The 21,986-nt window shown below is 42.6% G+C and overlaps 1 protein-coding gene across 6 annotated transcripts in view; it reads right to left on the bottom strand.

Moving 5' to 3' along the window:
* Window positions 1–21,986, bottom strand: part of LOC126210295 (kinesin light chain) — a 424,978-nt gene that overhangs the window by 145,469 nt on the left and 257,523 nt on the right. For all 6 annotated transcript variants that reach the window (XM_049939489.1, XM_049939487.1, XM_049939491.1 and 3 more), the window contains one exon: window positions 10,350–10,593. In XM_049939489.1, the coding sequence (XP_049795446.1) occupies window positions 10,350–10,568 (219 nt within the window). In that variant the 5' untranslated portion in view covers window positions 10,569–10,593. The remainder of the gene's footprint in view (window positions 1–10,349; window positions 10,594–21,986) is intronic.

The following is a 21,986-nucleotide window of genomic DNA, read 5'->3' as shown; positions in this document are numbered from 1 at the left end:
AGACTATAACAGCAGTCAACAAAACTTGTTACGTCAGCTTGTAGTGGAGGACGTCAATTCGTACATAAATTACTTAAGAATGGATGAGCATAAATTTCAGTATTTGCCCAGTGAGGTGTCTCGTCATGTCACACAAAGCACAACACTCAAGTACGGCCATATCTGCAGAAGAGAGGCTTTAACACTCCGATTTCTTGCTACAGGAGAGAGTTACTCTAGCTTACAGTACAGCACTCTAATACCACACTGCACATTAACTAAAATAATACCTGGAAAAGCACTAAAGGACCAATATCTGAAAGTAAATACATGTTCAATACACTATGTGCAGTAAGAAATATTTTTATTGTAGATCAAAGTAATAATTACTTTGTGTCCCGCAACAACAAAACTAATAGAAATGTGTGAAGCTGTTGAGGCGCTTGACAATGTGAGGCATCCTGAGTACAAAATAAAAAAGTGAAAGTACTACATGAAGACAGTATACGGTGTGTCACTAGACATACCTTCATATGCCGTTTATTACACTTTACACGAGGGATCGTGAAAATCGTGGAGTTAATCTGATGCAGCACTGTGCGCTACTATGCCCTGTGTAAACATCCATCTTTAACTACTGTTAACTGAAATCCATTTGTATCTGCTTACCGTATTCGAGCCTTAGTTTTCTTGTATAATTTTAACCCCCCCCCCCCACCCCATCCCATCCCTACTTTCCTCAATTAACAATAAACGAATACCGTATGGCTGAAGATTTGGCATGAAAGCCAATACTTTTAGTCAAGTTACACCATAAATTATTCTCTGCAGTTCGATTCAGTCCCTTCTCATTAGACACTCCATCCACCCATCTAACCTTCAGCACTTTTATCTATCACTGATGACGTTTCTACTCTCTCAACTGTTTATCGTCCACGTTCCACTACGAAACAAGGCTATTCCCGACAAATTCCTTGCCGATGACTTTCTAAAATGTGTTAAAAGGTTTCTCCTTTTCAGAAATGCTTTCCGTGGTACAGCCAATCTGCGTTTTACATCCCTCTACTTAGTCCATCAGTTATTTCGCTGCCCAAATAGCAAAACTGATCTGCTTTAAGTGACGTTTCTTTCTCTAATGCCCTCAGCATCGCCTCATTGAATTCATCTGAATTTGTCTACCCTTCTTTCATTTTTGCTGACTATCATCTATTAATTTCTTTCCAAGATACTATCGATTCTCTTCAACTGCTCTTGCTAGTTCTTTGCTGTGTCCAAAAATTACTATGTCATCGGCAAACCCTGAAGATTTCATTTCTTCTCTCTGAACTTTAATTCCCTCTTCAAATCTCTCCTTTATTTCCTTTAACTGTTCCACTATGCAGATGTTGAGTAACTTCCGGGATAGGCTGCAACTCTTGTTTCATTCCCTTCCCTATCACCGTTCCCCGTTCATGTCCTTCGGGTCAAACTGCAGCCTCTTTTTTAAATATATGTGCCACTTTCAGAATTTCAAACAGTGTATTCCAGTAGCCAGTCACAAACACTTTCTGCATCTGTAAATGCTATAAACGAAGGTTTTTCTTTGACCTACCATTTATTATAGGTCACACTAGCGTGTTCCTACATTCTTCTGGAATCCGAACAGGTCTTCCACGTGGTCGGTATTTTGCGAACATGACTTATTGAACTGGTAGTTCGGTAACACAAACCTGTCTGCATCTGCTTGCTTTGGTATTGGAATTATAACATTCTTCTCGAAGTTCTAACGAATTTTGCCTGTGTCATACCAGGCGGAATAGTTTCGTTATGGCTACTTCAGCACCTCGTTTCCGACTTAGATCTTCCAGTGCTCTGTCAAATTATTCTCGCAATATCTTATTCCCCATCTCCATCTATTTCCAATTTTATAATGATGCCTCCAATTTCATTTCTTTCACAGTAAAGTTTAAGTATTAACAATAAACAACGAGCACGCCCAAATACAAAATGAAAATATAGCGAACCCTACAGCTAACAATATACGAAGTGGCCAAAAAAAATTATGAAACTTTAATAATTTTATTTCTGCACTTTCATCAATCATATCCGCTTAAAACCATTTCTCCGTTTAATAATATGTAATAATGCCACCCATTTTGTTCTGTCCCAGAAACACCTTTGGAACTACCGGTATCTTTAGGACAGCTTTTAACTACCAGCGATGCATTTTTACTCTATACTTGCAAAACGATGCCCCATTACGATTTTCCTTTCTTTTTTAAATACACAAAAATCACATGGGGTCATGTCCTCGAATATGGATGTTGGGGCATCATTATAGCATTGTTTTGAGCCAAAAATTCGCGAAGAAGGAATTGTATGTCAACAGGTATTTTCGGTTGCAAAACCCCTGAATTGTTTCGCCTCAAACACGGACGTTTTCTTCCGGGTTGCTTCACGGAACGGCGTTGAACTTTGAGGTAAAACTCATTGACCTTGGGCCAAGAACTCACCGAGCACACCCTTCGCATTCGACCGCAACTGTCCAAGTTCCTTAGGTCTTTGTGATCTAGGACGCGTCTACCGTGACGCCTGAACCTTAGTTTCCACGTCACATCCGCAAACCTATGTTTCATCACCTGAGGTGGCACGCTTTTCTGTATCGTTCTTGACATCATACGGACTCCTGAGCAACATTCACTGGCCACTGTTTTTGTTCGAAATTCAGCGATTTTTGAACAAAGTTTGCTCTCTCAAGTGTCATATCCAAAACATTCGGAACAACTTCATGATGGCATGAGCAAAGTGATATGCTAACATCAGCCACTTGGGTGATAGTGAATCGGCTATCGTCTTGAATCACTTGTTTCACTTTTTCCATTACTTCGTGGGTTAATGATTTACTCTAATGTCCAGGTCGGTCATAATCTGCAACGACTTCAGTCTTCACAAAGCTTATACCACTCATAAAATCCTTGTTCTACTTACAACAGAGTGGGCAATAGCAATATTGAATATTGCTGGAACTTTCTCGCACTTTATTTCATTTTATAGCAAAATTTGATACGATTCTCCTGACCAATCATCATCATCATCATCATCATCATCATATAAGACTGATTATGCCTTTCAGCGTTCAGTCTGGAGCATAGCCGCCGCCCCCCCCCCCCCCTTATAAGATTCCTCCATGATCCCCTATTCAGTGCTAACGATGCCTTTTCTGATGTTAAGCCTATTACTTCAAAATCATTCTTAACCGTATCCAGGTACCCTCTCTCCTTGGTGTACCCCGACTTCTCCTACCCTCTACTGCTGAACCCATGAGCCTCTTGGGTAACCTTGCTTCTGCCATGCGTGTAACGTGCCCCCACCATCTGAGCCTGTTCGCCCTGACTGCTACATCTATAGAGTTCATTCCCAGTTTTTCTTTGATTTCCTCATTGTGGACACCCTCCTGCCATTGTTCCCATCTACTAGTACCTGCAACCATCCTAGCGACTTTCATATCCGTAACCTCAACCTTATTGATAAGGTAACCTGAATCCACCCAGCTTTCGCTCCCATACACCAAAGTTGGTCGAAAGATTGAACGGTGCACAGATAACTTAGTCTTAGTACTGACTTCCTTCTTGCAGAAGAGAGTAGATCGTAGCTGAGCGCTCACTGCATTAGCTTTGCTACACCTCGCTTCCAGTTCTTTCACTATGTTGCCATCCTGTGAGAATATGCATCCTAAGTACTTGAAACCGTCCACCTGTTCTAACTTTGTTCCTCCTATTTGGCACTCAATCCATTTATATTTCTTTCCCACTGACATTACTTTCGTTTTGGAGATGCTAATCTTCATACCATAGTCCTTGCATTTCTGATCTAGCTCTGAAATATTACTTTGCAAACTTTCAATCGTATCTGCCATCACAACTAAGTCATCCGCATATGCGAGACTGCTTATTTTGTGTTCACATATCTTGATCTCACCCAGCCAGTCTATTGTTTTCAACATATGATCCATAAATAATATGAACAACAGTGGAGACAGGTTGCAGCCTTGTCTTGCCCCTGAAACTACTCTGAACCATGAACTCAATTTACCGTCAACTCTTAACTGCTGCCTGACTATATGTAAAGACCAATTTTGACACAAAATAATCGCCGCTACACCAAAACACACGTAATCTCTTTGGCATCCAACGACAGACATGTGCGAGGCGTATTCCAAAACTACGGTCTGTATGGTCATAAAAAAATAAGCTCGTGAGGAAAGCATTATACTGATAGTAACATTTTACTATAATCTATTTTACTTTTCCACATAATCGCTGTTTATATCTGTACAATTAATGTAACGCTACATCAGCTTCTTTAATACTTCTGTATAGAAGTCTGACGCCTTGGAGCTGAACTAAATGGTAACGCTAGTTTTCATTTCGTCGTTCTCGAATCTCTGCCAACCAGACTTTCAAATCCAAGAAAGGAAATAGTCGTTTGGTCCAAGATCGAGACTGTACAGAGAGCGATCAAAAAGTTCCCAATGAAAATATTTAATCTTCTCGGTTTTGGCAGTGTGTCAGGACGTGCATTGTGAAGGAGGACTATGCCAGACGACAGTTTCACGCGGCGTCTTTTGGATTGCAGGTGGTCTCAATCTGGATAGCGTTCCAAAGTATACGTAAGCTGTAGTTTTTGACCCATGGCACATTAAATAAATCAAAAGGACGCTCTGTTTGTACAAAAAAAAAAAAAAAAAAAAAAAAAAAAAAAAAAAAAACCGGCAGCCATCATTTTCGTTTCGAGAACGGAGATTACTTTTACTCTCTTGGTGTGGGCGAACTTTAATGGCGGCACTGCTTAGACAGCTGTTTCGATTCTGCGTTCGTGTGCGACAGACACGTCTCGTCGCTCGCAACAATGTAGGAAAACGATTTATCTTTTCCTTGTCTATTGCGCTCGGAACACTATGGTGCACAACGCATTCTTCGTTCTGACCAGTGATCATTTTTGGAACCCACCTCGCACACAATCCGTGATATCCAAGCTGTTCAGTGACAATCGTGTAAACTGTGGTTCGAGCAGCACTCTGGAATTCATTAGCCAGACAATCGTCCTTCGTCATCACTTCGAACTTTTTGGTTCACTTCATCGATCTGTCATCCGTCCAAATACTGGCCCTGCCACTCCGCTGTTCATCGTTAACATTTGTACAGCCATTTTGAAATTCTCAACATTTTCGAACTTGTCACTCATTATTTCAGGTCCATACATTAAACTTAACTCGTAAACGATTTCAGAAGCTGAAAATTCTTCTGCAAGCAAAAATCTTATCACACTGCGCACTTCAAAAATTGCGGAATTTACAATTGCCTCGGCCATTGCCATCTGCTCTAACCGACTGGCAAAAAACTACGATATCGCCCCAAGACTAGTAATTTCCTGAAGAGTCGGCAGACAGCGCTGTATGCGTGGAACTTCATTCAGTTAAATAGTGACCCCGGACGTAAGTCATTGAATACGCCTTAAATCCCAAATGGCTAGCACTGAACAAATCTTTACGTTCTGTTTGGCACGTAGCCTTTTATACGCCAGAATATGACATATTGAAAATCGATGCTCCAAAACCAGATGCAAAAAAGGTAATATAGTTTATTTTAGAAGACAAGCCTGTTTCGGCTTATTGCCATAAAGCGACCTGAAGAAATCATATTAATAAGGTTATCTGTACGCAAACTGTTGCTTTTTCATGTGTACAACTGCATTGGTACTTATGTGTAGTTGAAAGTGACGACTACATTGCATGTCTTCGAAAGTATAATATTATTTGTAGTTACAAAAAAATAAACACGTCTTTTTCTGATATTTTGACAGTTCTTTTCTACGATGCTATCTGTTTACAAAGTATGAACAGCTTGCCAGAGATGTTACATTTCATTGTCCTGATCTCCCTTAAAATTGTATCTGTAGTCTGTGTAAGGTTTGTTTAGAATATGACTTTCTTTTCTTATTTTATCATGACAAAATTTTCAATGTAGTATTTGTGTTTAAAATCTGTATGTTCATTAAGAATTTCGCGTGGACATTTACTTGTATGAGTATAAATTTCCAGTTCTTCGGGAATGTTTTTGCAAAATATTTCTAACGCAGTAATCCGTTTAGATTCCATTCACATCCTAAAACTCCACACCACGAAACCGAGAAAATGGAAAGTGCGTTAGAAATATTACACAAAATACCGAAAAGACTTACTGTGACCATTCTCGGAGAACTGAAATTTTATATTCATAGAAGGAAATATCCACACGAAATTCTAACTGAACACACCGGATTTTAAACATAAATACTATACTGAAAACGTTATTGAAATAATAGAATACGAAAAGAAATAGTCATATTCTAAACAACCACAGACCATAGATAAAATGTTAAGGGAAAAAAGAACAATGAAGTTTAACATCTCTGGTATGCTGTATGTACTTTGTAAGCATACACTTCTAGCATCGTAATAAAGAAAGATCTGTCAAAATGTCACACAAAATCGTATTTTCACGTTTCGTAAAGACAAAAAGTAATATAGTTACAAAGACATGACAACGAAATTTACTGTAAATGCAATATGGTCGTAACTTCTAACTAAACGTAAGTACCAATATCACTGCAAACATAAAACACCCACGACTTACGTATAGATAATCTTACCAGATAGTCGCAATAAGCCGAAATAGACCGTCGTGTAGAACATTTAAAAATATACAGCACCTCACTGTAGCACATTTAAAAAATATACGAGGGTAAGCCCAAAAGTAAGATCTATTTTTTTGTATTTACATAGACCTGTTTATTTCTATAATGGTTTACATCAGTCTACAGCTTGAACATTTAGCTGTTTTTCGAGATTATCACAATTTCTGTCGATGCATTTTTGTAGACGCCGTGGCAGTTTCTGTATGCCCATGTCATACCAGCTCGCCGCCATGCTGATCAGAAAGTTCGTCTTCTTTCACCTCGTCGGCGGAGCTGAATCGCTTTCCGGTCAAACGTTCTTTTAACCTAGTGAACAGGTGATACTCATTGGGAACCAAGTCAGGACTACAGGGTGGATGGGTGATCATGTTCCACTGAAACTGTTGCAGGAGAGCAACGGTTTGCCGCGCGATGTGTGGGCGAGCGTTGTCATGGAGAATGTGTACGCCCTTGCTCGACAATCCTCTTCTTCGGTTCTGAATTGCCCGTTCGAGTTTTTTCAGTCTCTGACCGTTCGAGTTTTTTCAGTCTCTGACAGTCCCAGCGATTCAGCTCCGACGACGAGGTGAGAGAAGACGTTCATAACTTTCTGAACAGCATGGCGGCGAGCTGGTATGACATGTGCAAGATTCCCTCGCTTCTAAACCGATACTGTTATTACTCAGCTTAGCTGCGAGTACGTAGAGGGTGGTATATGTGACGTACAGTATAACTGTCGGCATTTCCACCCGGAATTTGCGAGTGTAAGTCGGACCTTACATGATCTGCCTTGGTGGGTCGGTTCGTCGGATTTCCTCCTACCTGTGCGCGCTGCAGCTCTCGTAAATGTCGTCCCGTGAAGATTCTTCATTGGCGCATTGGATGTCTGTCGGTGGAAGCTAATTATCTGAAATTGCTGTCGATCAACGTTGGGGTATCTATTTACTCGAAATTAACATTCAGAATGGCGTAATATCACTTTTATTCTACATCTACATACATACTCCACAATCCACCATAGGGTGCGTGGCGGAGGGTACCTCGTACTACAACTGGCATCTCTTCCTGTTCCACTCACAAACAGAACGAGGGAAAAATGACTGCCTATATGCCTCTGTACGAGCCCTAATCTCTCTTATCTTTGTGGTCTTTCCGCGAAATGTAAGTTGGCGGCAGTAAAATTGTACTGCAGTCAGCCTCAAATGCTGGTTCTCTAAATTTCCTCAGTAGCGATTCACGAAAAGAACGCCTCCTTTCCTCCAGAGACTCCCACCCGAGTTCCTGAAGCATTTCCGTAACACTCGCGTGATGATAAAACCTACCAGTAACAAATCTAGCAGCCCGCCTCTGAATTGCTTCTATGTCCTCCCTCAATCCGACCTGATAGGGATCCCAAACGCTCGAGCAGTACTCAAGAATACGTCGTATTAGTGTTTTATAAGCGGTCTCCTTTACAGATGAACCACATCTTCCCAAAATTCTACAAATGAGCCGAAACGACTATCCGCCTTCCCCACAACTGCGATTACATGCTTGTCCCACTTCATATCGCTTTGCAATGTTACGCCCAAATATTTAATCGACGTGACTGTGTCAAGCGCTACACTACTTATGGAGTATCCAAACATTACGGGATTCTTTTTCCTATTCATCTGCATTAATTTACATTTATCTATATTTAGAGTTAGCTGCACCAATCACAAATCCTGTCGAAGTCCTCTTGTATCCTCCTACAGTAACTCAACGACGACACCTTCCCGTACACCACAGCATCATCTGCAAACAGCCGCACATTGCTATCTACCCTATCCAAACGATCATTTATGTAGATAGAAAACAACAGCGGACCTACCTGGGGGACTCCAGATGATACCCTCACCTCCGATGAACAAACACCATCGAGGACAACGTACTGGGTTCTATTACTTAAGAAGTCTTCGAGCCACTCACATACTTGGGAGCCAATCCCATATGTTCGTACCTTAGTTAGGAGTTTGCAGTGGGCACCGAGTCAAATGCTTTCTGGAAGTCAAGGAATATGGCATCCGTCTGATACCCTTCATCCACGGTTCGCAAGATATTATGTGAAAAATGGGCGAGTTGCGTTTCGTAGGAGCGATGCTTTCTAAAGCCGTGCTGAGGCATGGACAGCAACTTCTCTGTCTCAAGGAAATTCATTATATTCGAACTGAGAATATGTTCGAGAATCCTGCGACAAACCGATGTTAAGGATATTGGTCTGTAATTTTGAGGATCCGTCCTCGTACCCTTCTTATAGACAGGCGTCATCTGCGCTTTTTTCCTATTAGATCAATAATGAAACAAACATGTCACAAACCACCCGTAATCGAAAGCATGTCTACCATCGAACAAGACAGGAACATCAAACAAGCCAGGAAGAACTCTTAACGCCGACTGCCGATTGGCGCGCAGTCCGTGTCTTCCTAGTCTCATCACAGTTCGTGGGTTTCCGATCAAGTTCGTACTTACTAAGATATGCATTTGTTAATGAACGGGTGTGAATTTTAACGAGGCAGAATTACGACAAATAGTTTTAAACTTCCAGAGGCTGCTCCTAGTACTGATGTTGTCATAAATGACTTTAATTATTAAATATAAATGGAATTTGTGACTTTGGCGCCAAGATGGCGGTACTTCCCGTCGTGTATATTTCCCAGGCTGACGCTTGTTGCTACGGTCCAGCGCCGAGCCCCACCCCTCTACGCGCGACATACGGTCGCTTCATCACGTAGCCAGCCAGCGTGGGGAATGATCTCCGACCCATGGCCGGCTACGGACTACAGCACTTCCCAACTATCGTGAATACATCAATAAGAATGAGATTTTCACTCTGCAGCGAAGTGTGTGCTGATATGAAACTTCCTGGCAGATTAAAAGTGTGTGCCCGACCGAGACTCGAACTCGGGACCTTTGCCTTTCGCGGGCAAGTGCTCTACCATGTGAGCTACCGAAGCACGACTCACGCCCGGTCCTCACAGCCTTACTTCTGCCAGTATCTCGTCATATCAGCGCGCACTCCGCTGCAGAGTGAAAATCTCATTCTGGAAACATCCCCCAGGCCGTGGCTAAGCCATGTCTCCGCAGTATCCTTTCTTTCAGGAGTGCTAGTTCTGCAAGTTTCGCAGGAGAGCTTCTGTAAAGTTTGGAAGAGAGGAGACGAGATAGTGGCAGAAGTAAGGCTGTGAGGACCGGGCGTGAGTCGTGCTTCGGTAGCTCACATGGTAGAGCACTTGCCCGCGAAAGGCAAAGGTCCCGAGTTCGAGTCTCGGTCGGGCAAACAGTTTTAATCTGCCAGGAAGTTTCACATCAATAAGAGTATTTATTAAAACTGGTAAAAATGTCTTCCTCACGTAAGAGGCACCTTACACAGGTGCATACAGAAACTGCCACAGCGTTTACAAAAATGCATAGACAGAAATGGTGATTATGTCGAAAAATAGCTAAATGTTCAAGCTGTAAACAGATGTCAACTACTGTAGAAATTGACAGGTCTATGTATTTACTAAAAAATCGGAGACCTGACTTTTGGGATTACCCTCGTACCGTCTCACCGCTGCTAGTTTGGGAGCATTCATTTTCATTGCGTCTTGTACTGCGCAGACACTTGTAGCAGCAGGAGCGGCGCGCCGGCCGGCCACCCGCCCCGCGACACGCACCTGCGCCTCGCCCAGGCCCAGCTCGATGGTGTCGAGGAACTTGCGGACGAGCCCCGCCTTCTCGGCGCCCGCGTTGTCGGGCGAGCCGGCGGGCCCCTGCGGCTCCAGCGCCGGCGACAGCCCGTTCAGGATCGAGTTGATCTCGTTCTTGAGCGCCTCCAGGCCCTGCACCACCGTCTTGGTGTTGGTCACGATCTCTTCCTGCGTCATCTGCGTCATCTTGCCGATCGACTCAATCTTCTTCCTGCAACACGAAACGACGCACCACCATCAGCACACAGTCACAACCTGCACACAGTGCGGGCAAAGCGCACTAAAAGTCGCGGCAGAGCGCTCCGTGTTGTCAACATTGAGTCGCGCCTCAGAGCGCCACTAAAGCGCAGTTACTAAATACAGTTTTCTGTAATTCTTTCGCGAAAGAAGACGAAGTAATTATTCCAGAATTCGAAACCAGAACAGCTGTTAGCACGAGTGACACAAAAGTAGATATCTTAGGTGTTGCGAAACAAATCACTCAAATGTAAGTCTTCCGGTCCAGATGGTATACCAATCAGATTCCTCTCAGGGTATGCAGACACAATAGCGCCTTTCTTAGCAATCACATACAACCGCTCAGTTGACAAAAGGTCTTTTCCTAAAGCCTGGAAAGTAGCAAAGGTCACACCAATATTCAAGAAAGGAAATAGGTGTAATCCATTGAATTACAAATCCATATCACTTACCTGGCAATTGTAAGAGTCGAGGAACATGAAAGGGAAGCAGCGGTTGGGAAGGGAGTGAGACAGGGTTGTAGCCTGTCCCAGACGTTATTCAATCTGTATATTGAGCAAGTAGTAAAGGAAACCTTTGAGGTTCGCCGATGACACTGAAATTCTGTCAGAGACAGCAAAGGACTTGGAAGAGCAGCTGAACGGAATAGACAGTGTCTTGAAAGGAGGGTATAAGATGAACAACAAAAGCAAAACGAGGATAATGGAATGTAGTCGAATTAAGTCGGGTGATGCTGAGGGAATTAGATTAGGAAATGAGACACTTAAAGTAGTAAAGGAGTTTTGCTATTTGGGGAGCAAAATAACTGATAATGGTCGAAGTAGAGAGGATATAAAATGTAGACTGGCAATGGCAAGGAAATCGTTTCTGAAGAAGAGAAATTTGTTAACATCTAGTATAGATTTAAGTGTCAGGAAGTCGTTTCTGAAAGTATTTGTATGGAGTGTAGCCATGTATGGAAGTGAAACATGGACGATAACTAGTTTCTACAAGAAGAGAATAGAAGCTTTCGAAATGTGGTGCTACAGAAGAATGCTGAAGATTAGATGGGTAGATCACAACTAATGAGGCGGTATTGAATAGAATGGGGGAGAAGAGGAGTTTGTGGCACAACTTGGCAAAAAGAAGGGACCGGTTGGTAGGACATGTACTGAGGCATCAAGGGATCACAAATTTAGGATCGGAGTGTAAGAATCACAGACGGAGACCAAGAGATCAATACACTAAGCAGATTCAGAAGGATGTAGGTTGCAGTAACTACTGGGAGATGAAGAAGCTTGCACAGGATAGAGTAGCATGGAGAGCTGCATCATCAAACCAGTCTCAGGACTGAAGACAACAACAACAACAACAACAACAACAACAACAACAACAACACTGACCTCAATTTGCAGTAGGATTTTGGAGCATATACTGGAAAGTTATGAATCATCTTGAAGAAAATGACGTATTGATACATAACCAACACGGATTCAGAAAATATCGTTCTTGTACAACACAGCTATCTCTAGTCCCATGAAATAAGGAGTGTTGTCGACAACGGACTTCAGATAGATTCCGTATTTCTAGATTTCAAGAAGGCTTTTGACACCGTTCCTCACAAGCGACTATTAATCAAATTGCTTGCATATGGAGTATCGTCTCGGTTGTGTGACTGGATTTGTGATTTCCTCTCAGATTTTGTGAACATTTTAGGTGGTCAGGTGCGCTCCATGATTCAAATGATGTTTCCAACAAAGATGCCATACTTCAGGACGGTAATGCACTCAATTCACACAGCCAGGACAGTACAGTCGTGGAATAATGAACTGCAGTTTCTTCCCTGGCCAGCAACCATACAGAACCCTTGTAGGCGCTATTGGAGCGAAGACTCCGTAGCAGGTTTCCGCTTCCCTCGTCACTATTTCAGGAGTTAGAACAGGTTCCGATCGTACAGTGGCACAACATTCTACTGGAGACTATACAATCATTGTATGCCACTATTCCAAGACGACTCGCAGCTGTATTACAGGCAGATGTGGTCGAAACCACTATTAATAAACCACTGTAAGTACAGATGTTCACATTATTTTGCCCATCCCCTGTACAAGCGTTCTGGCAGCCTCAACAGGACCATATGGCGGCGCCCGCTTCAAGCTCGCCGTGTTCATGTGGGTCAGTGGGTGCGTCGTTAGTCGCCAGGGTCTGAAACAGCTCGCTTACGTAACGGACAGGCCCACGGCCGCGACCGCCTCGCAGAACGCAGCCTCGCGGACCAGCGTCGTCGTTGTCGTTGCTAACGCGCCAAAACGTCGGGCGGTCAAACGTTCCCAAACGCCTGCACAAAGCTATCATCTTACTCATTCGTCTGGCGTGCTTTAGTTAGCAATGGGAGCTGTACTGGTGTCGTCGACTCACGCTCTCTTGTCACTGTGCAAAGCTTGTGCGCTCACGTAACAAAATTATGCGGAGGCGAAAATTTCGCATATTTCAAGAAAAAGTTAACTCCCTCGCTAGTAACAATGCGCAGTATTTTGGACATGCTGACACACCAGAGATATCCATCAGTGATTTTCAGGCTCTTACGTCAGTAGGTATTAAAATCCACGGAGAAGAAATAAACACTGAGGTTCGCCGATGACATTGTAATTCTGTCCGAGACAGCAAAGGACTTGGAAGAGCAGTTGAACGGAATGGACAGTGTCTTGAAAGGAGGATATAAGATGAACATCAACAAAAGCAAAACGAGGATAATGGAATGTAGTCGAATTAAGTCGGGTGATGCTGAGGGAATTAGATTAGGAAATGAGACGCTTATAGTAGTAAAGGAGTTTTGCTACTTGGGGAGCAAAATAACTGATGATGGTCGAAGTAGAGAGGATATAAAATGTAGACTGGCAATGGCAAGGAAATCGTTTCTGAAGAAGAGAAATTTGTTAACATCGGGTATAGATTTAAGTGTCACGAAGTCGTTTGTGAAAGTATATGTATGGAGTGTAGCCATGTATGGAAGTGAAACATGGACGATAAATAGTTTGGACAAGAAGAGAATAGAAGCTTTCTAAATGTGGTGCTACAGAAGAATGCTGAAGATTAGATGGGTAGATCACATAACTAATGAGGAGGTATTGAATGGAATTGGGGAGAAGAGGAGTTTGTGGCACAACTTTATTAGAAGAAGGGATAGGTTGGTAGGGCATGTTCTGAGGCATCAAGGGATCACCAATTTAGTATTGGAGGGCAGCGTGGAGGGTAAAAATCGTAGAGGGAGACCAAGAGATGAATACACTAAACAGATTCAGAAGGATGTAGGTTGCAGTAGGTACTGGGAGATGAAGCTTGCACAGGACAGGGTAGCATGGAGAGCTGCATCAAACGAGTCTCAGGACTGAAAACAACGTCATATCTGCAGGATACATTTAAAATATCATGATTAAGAGTTAAAATATAAATGTATAGAATAAATGTGACAGCTCGCGCAGTCCGATACCGGTTTCCTCACACGCGAGCACCTTCAGAGATTCCTTTCTTTGACGGCAACACGTTAAATGTTTCAAACCCCTCTCGGCCCCATCGACAAGACCATTTTCTTGGTTCCTGTTAATATGCGGCGCGGATACGTACAATGGAAAGTAAGGCAAACCGACTGACAGTATCTGCAAGTATTGCTGGGTGATCGGACATTGTGGAAATACGATATTTCGTATGACCCCATTTCACTATTCACTACTGGTATTTGTCGTACGCATTTAAGATGATAAACTCCATGAAATCTGCGTGATCATTTCACATTTTTTTTTTTTGTCACTTACCACAGGTTACATTGGAGCAGCGATAACTCTGCAATTATTCGTTTCCTTGCAAACATTCTCCTTTAAGTGTCTACATCATTTAACTTTTTGTGGACAGTGAGAAGTCATTTTGTATACGTCTTCAACTGCGGAATGTACACTCTAGGCTCTGCGTCTGCTGTCTTCAGTTTTGTTCAATTGACGCAATGAATGTCTCTACCTCTTAAGCATAGCCGCCACACGAGGAATTAGACTTGATCCTGGCATTACTCACTAGTGGAGTCAATTTGAAGTATCTCTGGCAAGCCTGGTGACAGCTTCGGCTCTCGGAATGACCACAGATAAGTTATCTCTTGAGTACGTATGCTTGGCATCTGAAGAGACACCAACCGAAGTAATGTACACTGTAATGCGATTGAAACTTTTAGCTTCTGATAAGGCATTGATAGTGGGGCATGTAAGTCTGGGTCCGTATCATACGATAGAACAAGTTCACATTTGTGAAGGCTAGCCACGCTACAACGTTCGTCAAAGAATTTGTTAGTAGTTCTCTAAGTTAAACTCTACGCGTCCCTCCGCGGTAAGTGTTAAAATTAACTCAAGGTCCCGTTTCAGTAATACAAAGTCTATCCTGTACAGCACAAGTACGATTATACATTCGTTGACAAGTACTTATGAAAGCGCCGTTTCCACACACTACGTATCTTCTCGTCACACTGAATAATAGAAATACAAACTGGTCCAACTTCGCAATAAAAGGAAGGTAACACACCCTCGAAGCCAAATACAGTTTGGAAACTGCCTTGTTGGGTCTATGTGGGATCAATGTCATCCGAGCCGGCCGCAGTGACCGAGCGGTTCTAGGCGCTTCAGTCCTGAACCGCGCTGCTGCTAAGGTCGCAGGTTCGAATCCTGCCTCGGGCATGGACGTGTTTGGTGTCCTTAGGCTAGTTAGGTTTAAGTAGTTCTAAGTTCTAGGGGACTGATGACCTCAGAAGTTAAGTCCCATAGTACTCAGAGCCATTTCAACCATTTGAATGTCATACGAATAATTTAAAATCCGGATAGGCTCGAAAGACAGAAAAAATAAAATGAGCTGGTTTAAAAGTAATAAACACGTTACTATGGAAATACACAAATTGCCCACAGCTTTCACATTAATGTTGTCAACTTATTGAAAAGAAAAATAGTGACTTTTATACACACAGTCTCTTTCGAGCCGAATTCGTATGTCGTTTATGTGCAACACGATCACACAAGCGTTTCATCAACAGTTCGGAGTAGTTTAGGCCTGGCATTCCAAATGAACAATTATTTTGTTGCTCTGTTTCTCAGAATACTGAGAAGCGACAAATTAGTAGATAACGAGAGAGTAAAATTTTTTAAGTTGGAACAGCAAGTGTTAATCACGCGAAAATAGTAGCAGCAGCAGCCGCCAGCCGGGAAGCATGAACACTTCAACCCCGTTACCCGGTCACGAAAACAGCAACATCTACGCTCTTGAGCGACTCTGCGAACGAGCTCAGAAGAAAATCGCCAGTAGAGTGCAGGCAGAACAGCCTTCATTACTATCACAACGTTATGTAAGAAACACTAGGTAGGGCGCAACATCGCCTAGCAGTAGACCTACACTAACAAATTCGTTGAGCCAATGTAGGTGAACTGAAGACTGACTACTCCAAATGAGCAGGGGACATTCCGCCACTACGGGGACATTCCGCCATCGATGGCAATCATCTCTTTCACACTTGATTCTCTGTTATGTGGTGCGGTAACTTGTTTGAGCCTGTTCTATTGTTGCTGCCTTAGAGAAGATCAGCGATCTGTAGCTGTGGATAATTAAGACCAGCAGCCAGCATCTGACGGGTAGTCCAGGGGACTACCAACACAGTGCCGGTCCAGGGCGAAAACTATCGAACTCCAACGTGTATAATAGTCTTGACAGGGGGGCCAGGTTCAGCATTCAGCATGACATCTGATACTGCTGTCTACCTGATGGAACAACGCAGGCAGTTCTCTGGGACATGTGTGCGTTCCCTGAAAAAGAGTGTTACTCACAGTCGCAGTCAAGCAGGGCGTGAATACCTCGCCAACGGGCCGCAAGCCGCCGCGCCAGGGTGTCATCGGCTTCCGATCCTAGCTGATGCAACAACCTCGGCCGCCGTGAGTTCGCTGCTGGATTCAGACAGTTGGTTGCTCTCCGGATTACGAAGACACCGGCCGTCGCAGACGACAATGTAACGACCTGTATTCTGATTAATAAATGAAATCGTCTTGAATGCTGTTCTACTGCGTCTAACGTCGGCCCCTAACTACTCCGTCTGCATCCTGAGAAAACAACAGGGGGTTTCCAGCCCGGCAGTAGGTGACCCCCTACAATACGTTCAGATGGAGGACCAATTTCGTCAGGTATCGTCATAGTGTGCACACGAACAAATAACGCGAAGGCGATATACACCCACGTATTGCCACTCCATTTGCATTTGCGACGTAGGTGAGGGAACTGAAACGAGGGATTAACGTCGACAGCAGGAAGAGTTTACCTACCAACGACAAAAAACAGCACATTCAGCAGTACAGTACAGGTCAATGCTCCACGTGAAAGAGGATGAAGTTTCGTTCTGGTTAACTGAAATGCAGCTGCTGATAACCACGGCGGTTATTTTTGTGTGAACGATATTCGGCACCCGCCCTGTTAGCCGATCACAAATACACTCGTGAAAGAGTCGACCTTTAATAATTGGCGCTTCAAATATTATCCTAATATATGCACCGTAAAAGCCCTGCCGTGGAACTGTGTTCCAATTCTGACGACTTAGCTGCGTATGTGGATGGGCAACTCCATTCGTGTATAAAGCATTGAAGTTACATGGGACTTTTCTTCACTATGAGCCATAAATATGTTCAGTGAAGGATACATTTTTCCACTTTGGCTGTATTTGTTAAGACCTCAGATGCAACTACTTTATTTTTCGCCTCCATCGTACCTAGACACTCCAGCTGTTATTTTACAATTAATGTTAAAGATAATGAGTAACTTTCACGTAATAAATATTACACAGGCCACAGATTATAATTCGTCTGTGTTTGCCTTCATTTGTCTTCCTCTTTCGGGAGTCTGGTATGCCACTGATACAGACCAGATGCATTAGCTTTCTTGTGCGCCACTAGTGTTACTCTGATGTAGGGAGGCGTGAATCCGCCTCTACGTGCAACTACACAGGTACCACAGCACATATAAACTGATTGAGAAATTGTTCAGCATGGTGTATCATTTAATTGGGGGCTAGAAAGAGATAAAGTAAATCCAAGGTAAATACCAAGCTGTATGTAGTGTTTTGGAATTCCATGGAAATGAGCTTTCTGTGTAGAGACCTAGACTTTTATCCGAGTTTCACTGTTTACAACATTTCAGGCTATCTGGTCGGAAATTACTTACTGGGACTGAAGTAAATGAAATTTACTACGGGGTATAAGTAAAAACGTTATAAATTTAGACCGGTTTCCCGTATTAAAAGCGAACTTTATAAGCGCCACGAAACGAGAAAGCGCAAACGTAAAATAACGGAAAAATTTCTCCCCTGAGCAAGGTATCGAGCGCATGGAAACGGCAGCGAATTCACAACATGGCTGACGGGTAGTCGGTACACTGACGACGAGACAAGGTGTGCAGAAATCTAACGCCGATCGAAGACATTGTCGACAAACCGATTTCAGAGGTCTACCACCGTAAGTGGAACGAAGGAAAATGAGAGAGAGAGAGAGAGAGAGAGAGAGAGAGAGAGAGAGAGAGAGAGCATAAGCTGATTGTTTCGAGAATGGGGGAGGAAATCGGCCGTGCCCTTGCAAAGGAACCATCCTGAAATTTGCCTGGAGCCATTTAGGGCACCGTGGAAAACAAAATTCTGGGTGGTCGGACGGGTATTTGAACCGCGTCCTCGCGAATGAGTTCCCGGAGCTTGAGGTTATTTTCTGAATATATTATTACACGGCTAACCGGGTGCACGGTCCCATTTGGAGGTTGCCTATCGACAGCCTTCCAGAGCCAACAAATTTAATTTTCTATATTGATTCGTACAATAATTGATCGAATTTAAAACTCAAAATTGTCAAAGTACTCGTCAAGAACCAAAATCCAGCGTAGAAGGTTTAACAGAGCAAGCTGAGGATTAAAGTTAGGATAGACAGCATTGGTCGTATTTTGTTTTATTAACCGCGGTTAATAAAACAAAAAAAAATACGACCAATGCTGTCTCTCATAAGTATATCCATTATCTGGTCGTGGTGCACAGGACACTCCATGGAGTCGCCAATGAGTCTGAGGATTAAAGTTAGAAAGCGTATACGGCCTGAGGCAGTGTACCTCGAGGAGCGAAGTTACGTAGAACTGGTTTGATGGAGTACTTGGAAATGAATACTTAGCGAGTTCCAACAACCTTTACAGACAATTTCAAAGCTTTTCCACACTGTCTCACAAGCTCTAAGTCAAATGTGCAACACATTAACTCGTTTGTAATGTAACCACACGTCTGAAGCGGTTTTATACGTGGGAGTTCAATTCTTTAAAGAACCGGCGCTCGGTGGTTTTCTGGTCCTCTTCAATATTTTCTCCTTCCGATTGGCCCAGCATCTTTTCATTCATTCTGATCTTCGTTGTTCATCTGTAAACGTCCTTTTTATTGTGTCTTGTCTATTTTTGGTTTAAATTTTACGCTGTTCAGTTTCTTTTGTTTTGCAAATCGCCCATCGTTAATTCTAGCTCTCATATCGTCCCTAATTTTCTTTCCCTATCCTACTTGTTGCTCCATGTTCCAAAATTTCTAAATAATTGTTCTTGGTAATTGGTTTCTGGTATCCTTTTCATGTGACAAAAAGATCTTTTTTCGCATAGTATCTGTAATAGGGTCCTGTTCTCTCCGATGGTTCATCACAGATTAATTTCAGTCCCTTTGATTTCTTAGTCGCTTTTTGTAAATCTATTGTAGCGAAAATATCTGCAAACAGTGGAAATGGGGGACGATACAGGCTGTGTGTTTTCTTTCGAAAGAAAACTTTTTTCCATTAAGTCACAATACCTAATGTTAGTACCACTTCCGTTTACTTTAGTCTTCACCCACAAGTTTGCGTTCAGTACAGGTCGGTTCCGTCTCACGTTTACCTTTGTGACCTATTTGGATGTACGTCAACAGTGGCACATTGCAGCATGGGTATTTTGGGCCACGGAGTCACTGAGTGTAAGGCCAGAGCGACAGAACGACGCTAAGGTGAACTGTTCCAGCAGCGATGGGAATGACAGTACTTTGGCATCTGTACAAGGGTTTTATTACTCCGTGTTTTGTGCTGCAATTCCAAGATAAGAGACATAAGCGTCCAATTTGGAATCTTGCGAAAAATAATTGTTTTGAAGATTATAAAACGTAAAGATTTATTCGCTGGCAGTAGCAAATTGTTAACTGCGAGGAAGTGTTGTACGATTATTATTTTGTCGCATTTATGAAAGTCGTTTTAGAACATCTCCTAGAATCTGTATTGTAAATCATATTTCAAAAATATTAACAGTAATGATTTTATTTTCTGTATGCATTAGCACATACAGTTTAATGCTCGAGTAAAATATATTGCTGAATAAAGTGTTTTTATTGAAGAAAACGGGAAAGAAATTACAAAGCAAAGTCTAATACGTTTCCATGATAAGTGAGACATGAGTTCCACATAGATGCCTTACTCATCAAAAAAGTTTTCACCTGAACTGGGTCGTGCTTGTTTACTTGCTCGCTGTAAGATTTTGAAAGTAAACTTCCTGTCAAATTTTATCTCAGGAGTTAACCGGTTAATACTGGAGACTACGGGATCATTTTTTTAAAAAATCTTGATTACTAATTTATAATAATTATACAATCTTACCCCACTTCCTTAAATGATTAGTGGGTCCTAATTTTATCCAATATTATTTGCATCTAGGTCCAAATTTAATTAATGAGTGAGCTACAACTATAACTAGATAACAATGGGCAACTGATTTATTTATTATTATTATTATTATTATTAACGTTAACTTTATATGACCTATGCTTAACTAAACTCTACAACCTGCAGCGTTACAGTTGTGCCAGTAGTTTGTAAACCTATTTTTTAGAGCCTCACCCATCGAGCTAATCCCGATGAGCGTGTCCCTGACACTGCGCAGGCCATTCGCTGCAGGTTCCCAAGTAGCTAATTTCATAATCTAAGTTCTACTAACTAGTTCACATCTAAGTTCTACTAACTAGTTCACATGTAAGTCGAGTCCGGTGTTTTGTCCTGTATCCGTGGCGTCGTACCCACTCAAATGGCTCTGAGCACTATGCGACTTAACTTCTGAGGTCATCAGTCCCCTAGAACTCAGAAGTACATAAACGTAACTAACCTAAGGACATCACACACATCTATGCCAGAGGTAGGATTCGAACCTGCGACCGTAGTGGTCTCGCGCCTAGTACCGCTCGGCCACCCCGGCCGGCGTACCCACTCCCCCTAGTCCTGTAGACGGCGCATTCCAGACTATGAGGAAAGTCGGCCTGTCCATGCACAGACGGTATGGGAATAGGGCGCTAGATTCAGTGTTTAGTGTCTTAAGTTGTTAGTTTAGTTTATGTCCCTCAGGTGTTCTTTTAACACTTTTCGGTCAGGTAAATGGTCACTTAATGTGGACGCTACATCATTGAAAAAGGGGCACTCGTAGGCGACATGATCGGGTATACCGTCTGATACACCAACACCACATTCACACGCGGGTGTGGCCTTTTTCCCGAACCGACATTTATGTCGGGTATGGCCCAGACAAACAACAAAAGCAAAACGAGGATAATGGAATGTAGTCGAATTAAGTGTGGTGATGCTGAGGGAATCAGATTAGGAAATGAGACGAAGTAGTAAAGGAGTTTTGCTATTTGGGGAGCAAAAAAACATGATGGTCGAAGTAGAGAGGGTATAAAATTTAGACTGGCAATGGCAAGGAAAGCGTTTCTGAAAGAGAGAAATTTGTTAACATCGGGTATAGATTTAAGTCTGAGGAAGTCGTTTCTGAAAGTATTTCTATGGAGTGTAGCCAAGTACGGAAGTTTTAAACAATGGGCGATAAATAGTTTAGAGAAGAAGAGAATAGAAGCTTTCGAAATTTGGTGCTACAGAAGAATGCTTAGATGGGCAGATCACATAACTAATGAGGAGGTATTGAATAGGATTGGGGAGAAGAGGAGTTTGTGGCACAACTTGGCTAGAAGAATGGATCGGTTGGTGGGACATGTTCTGAGGCATGAAGGGATCAGAAATTTAGTATTGGAGGGCAGCGTGGAGGGTAAGAATCGTAGAGGAAGACCAAGAGATGAATACACTAAGCAGATTCAGAAGGATGTAGGTTGCAGTAGTTAGTGGGAGATGAAGGTTGCACAGGATAGAGTAGCATGGAGAGCTTGTAATGGTACTTGAATTACGTAACCATTACGGCACCTCAACTCAACCTCTCGATACCAGCAATATTCGACTGTGTTTCTGTAAAGTAGTTGACATATTTCTGAGACAAAATTCAGATTTGATTTCATTAATGTAGAGGTACTTT

The sequence above is a fragment of the Schistocerca nitens genome, chromosome 10, assembly GCF_023898315.1.
Source record: "Schistocerca nitens isolate TAMUIC-IGC-003100 chromosome 10, iqSchNite1.1, whole genome shotgun sequence".
NCBI classification, from domain to species: Eukaryota; Metazoa; Arthropoda; class Insecta; order Orthoptera; family Acrididae; genus Schistocerca; species Schistocerca nitens.
The sequence above is the reverse complement of the archived record's forward strand: the minus strand, read 5'-3'. Positions and strand labels throughout refer to the sequence as shown.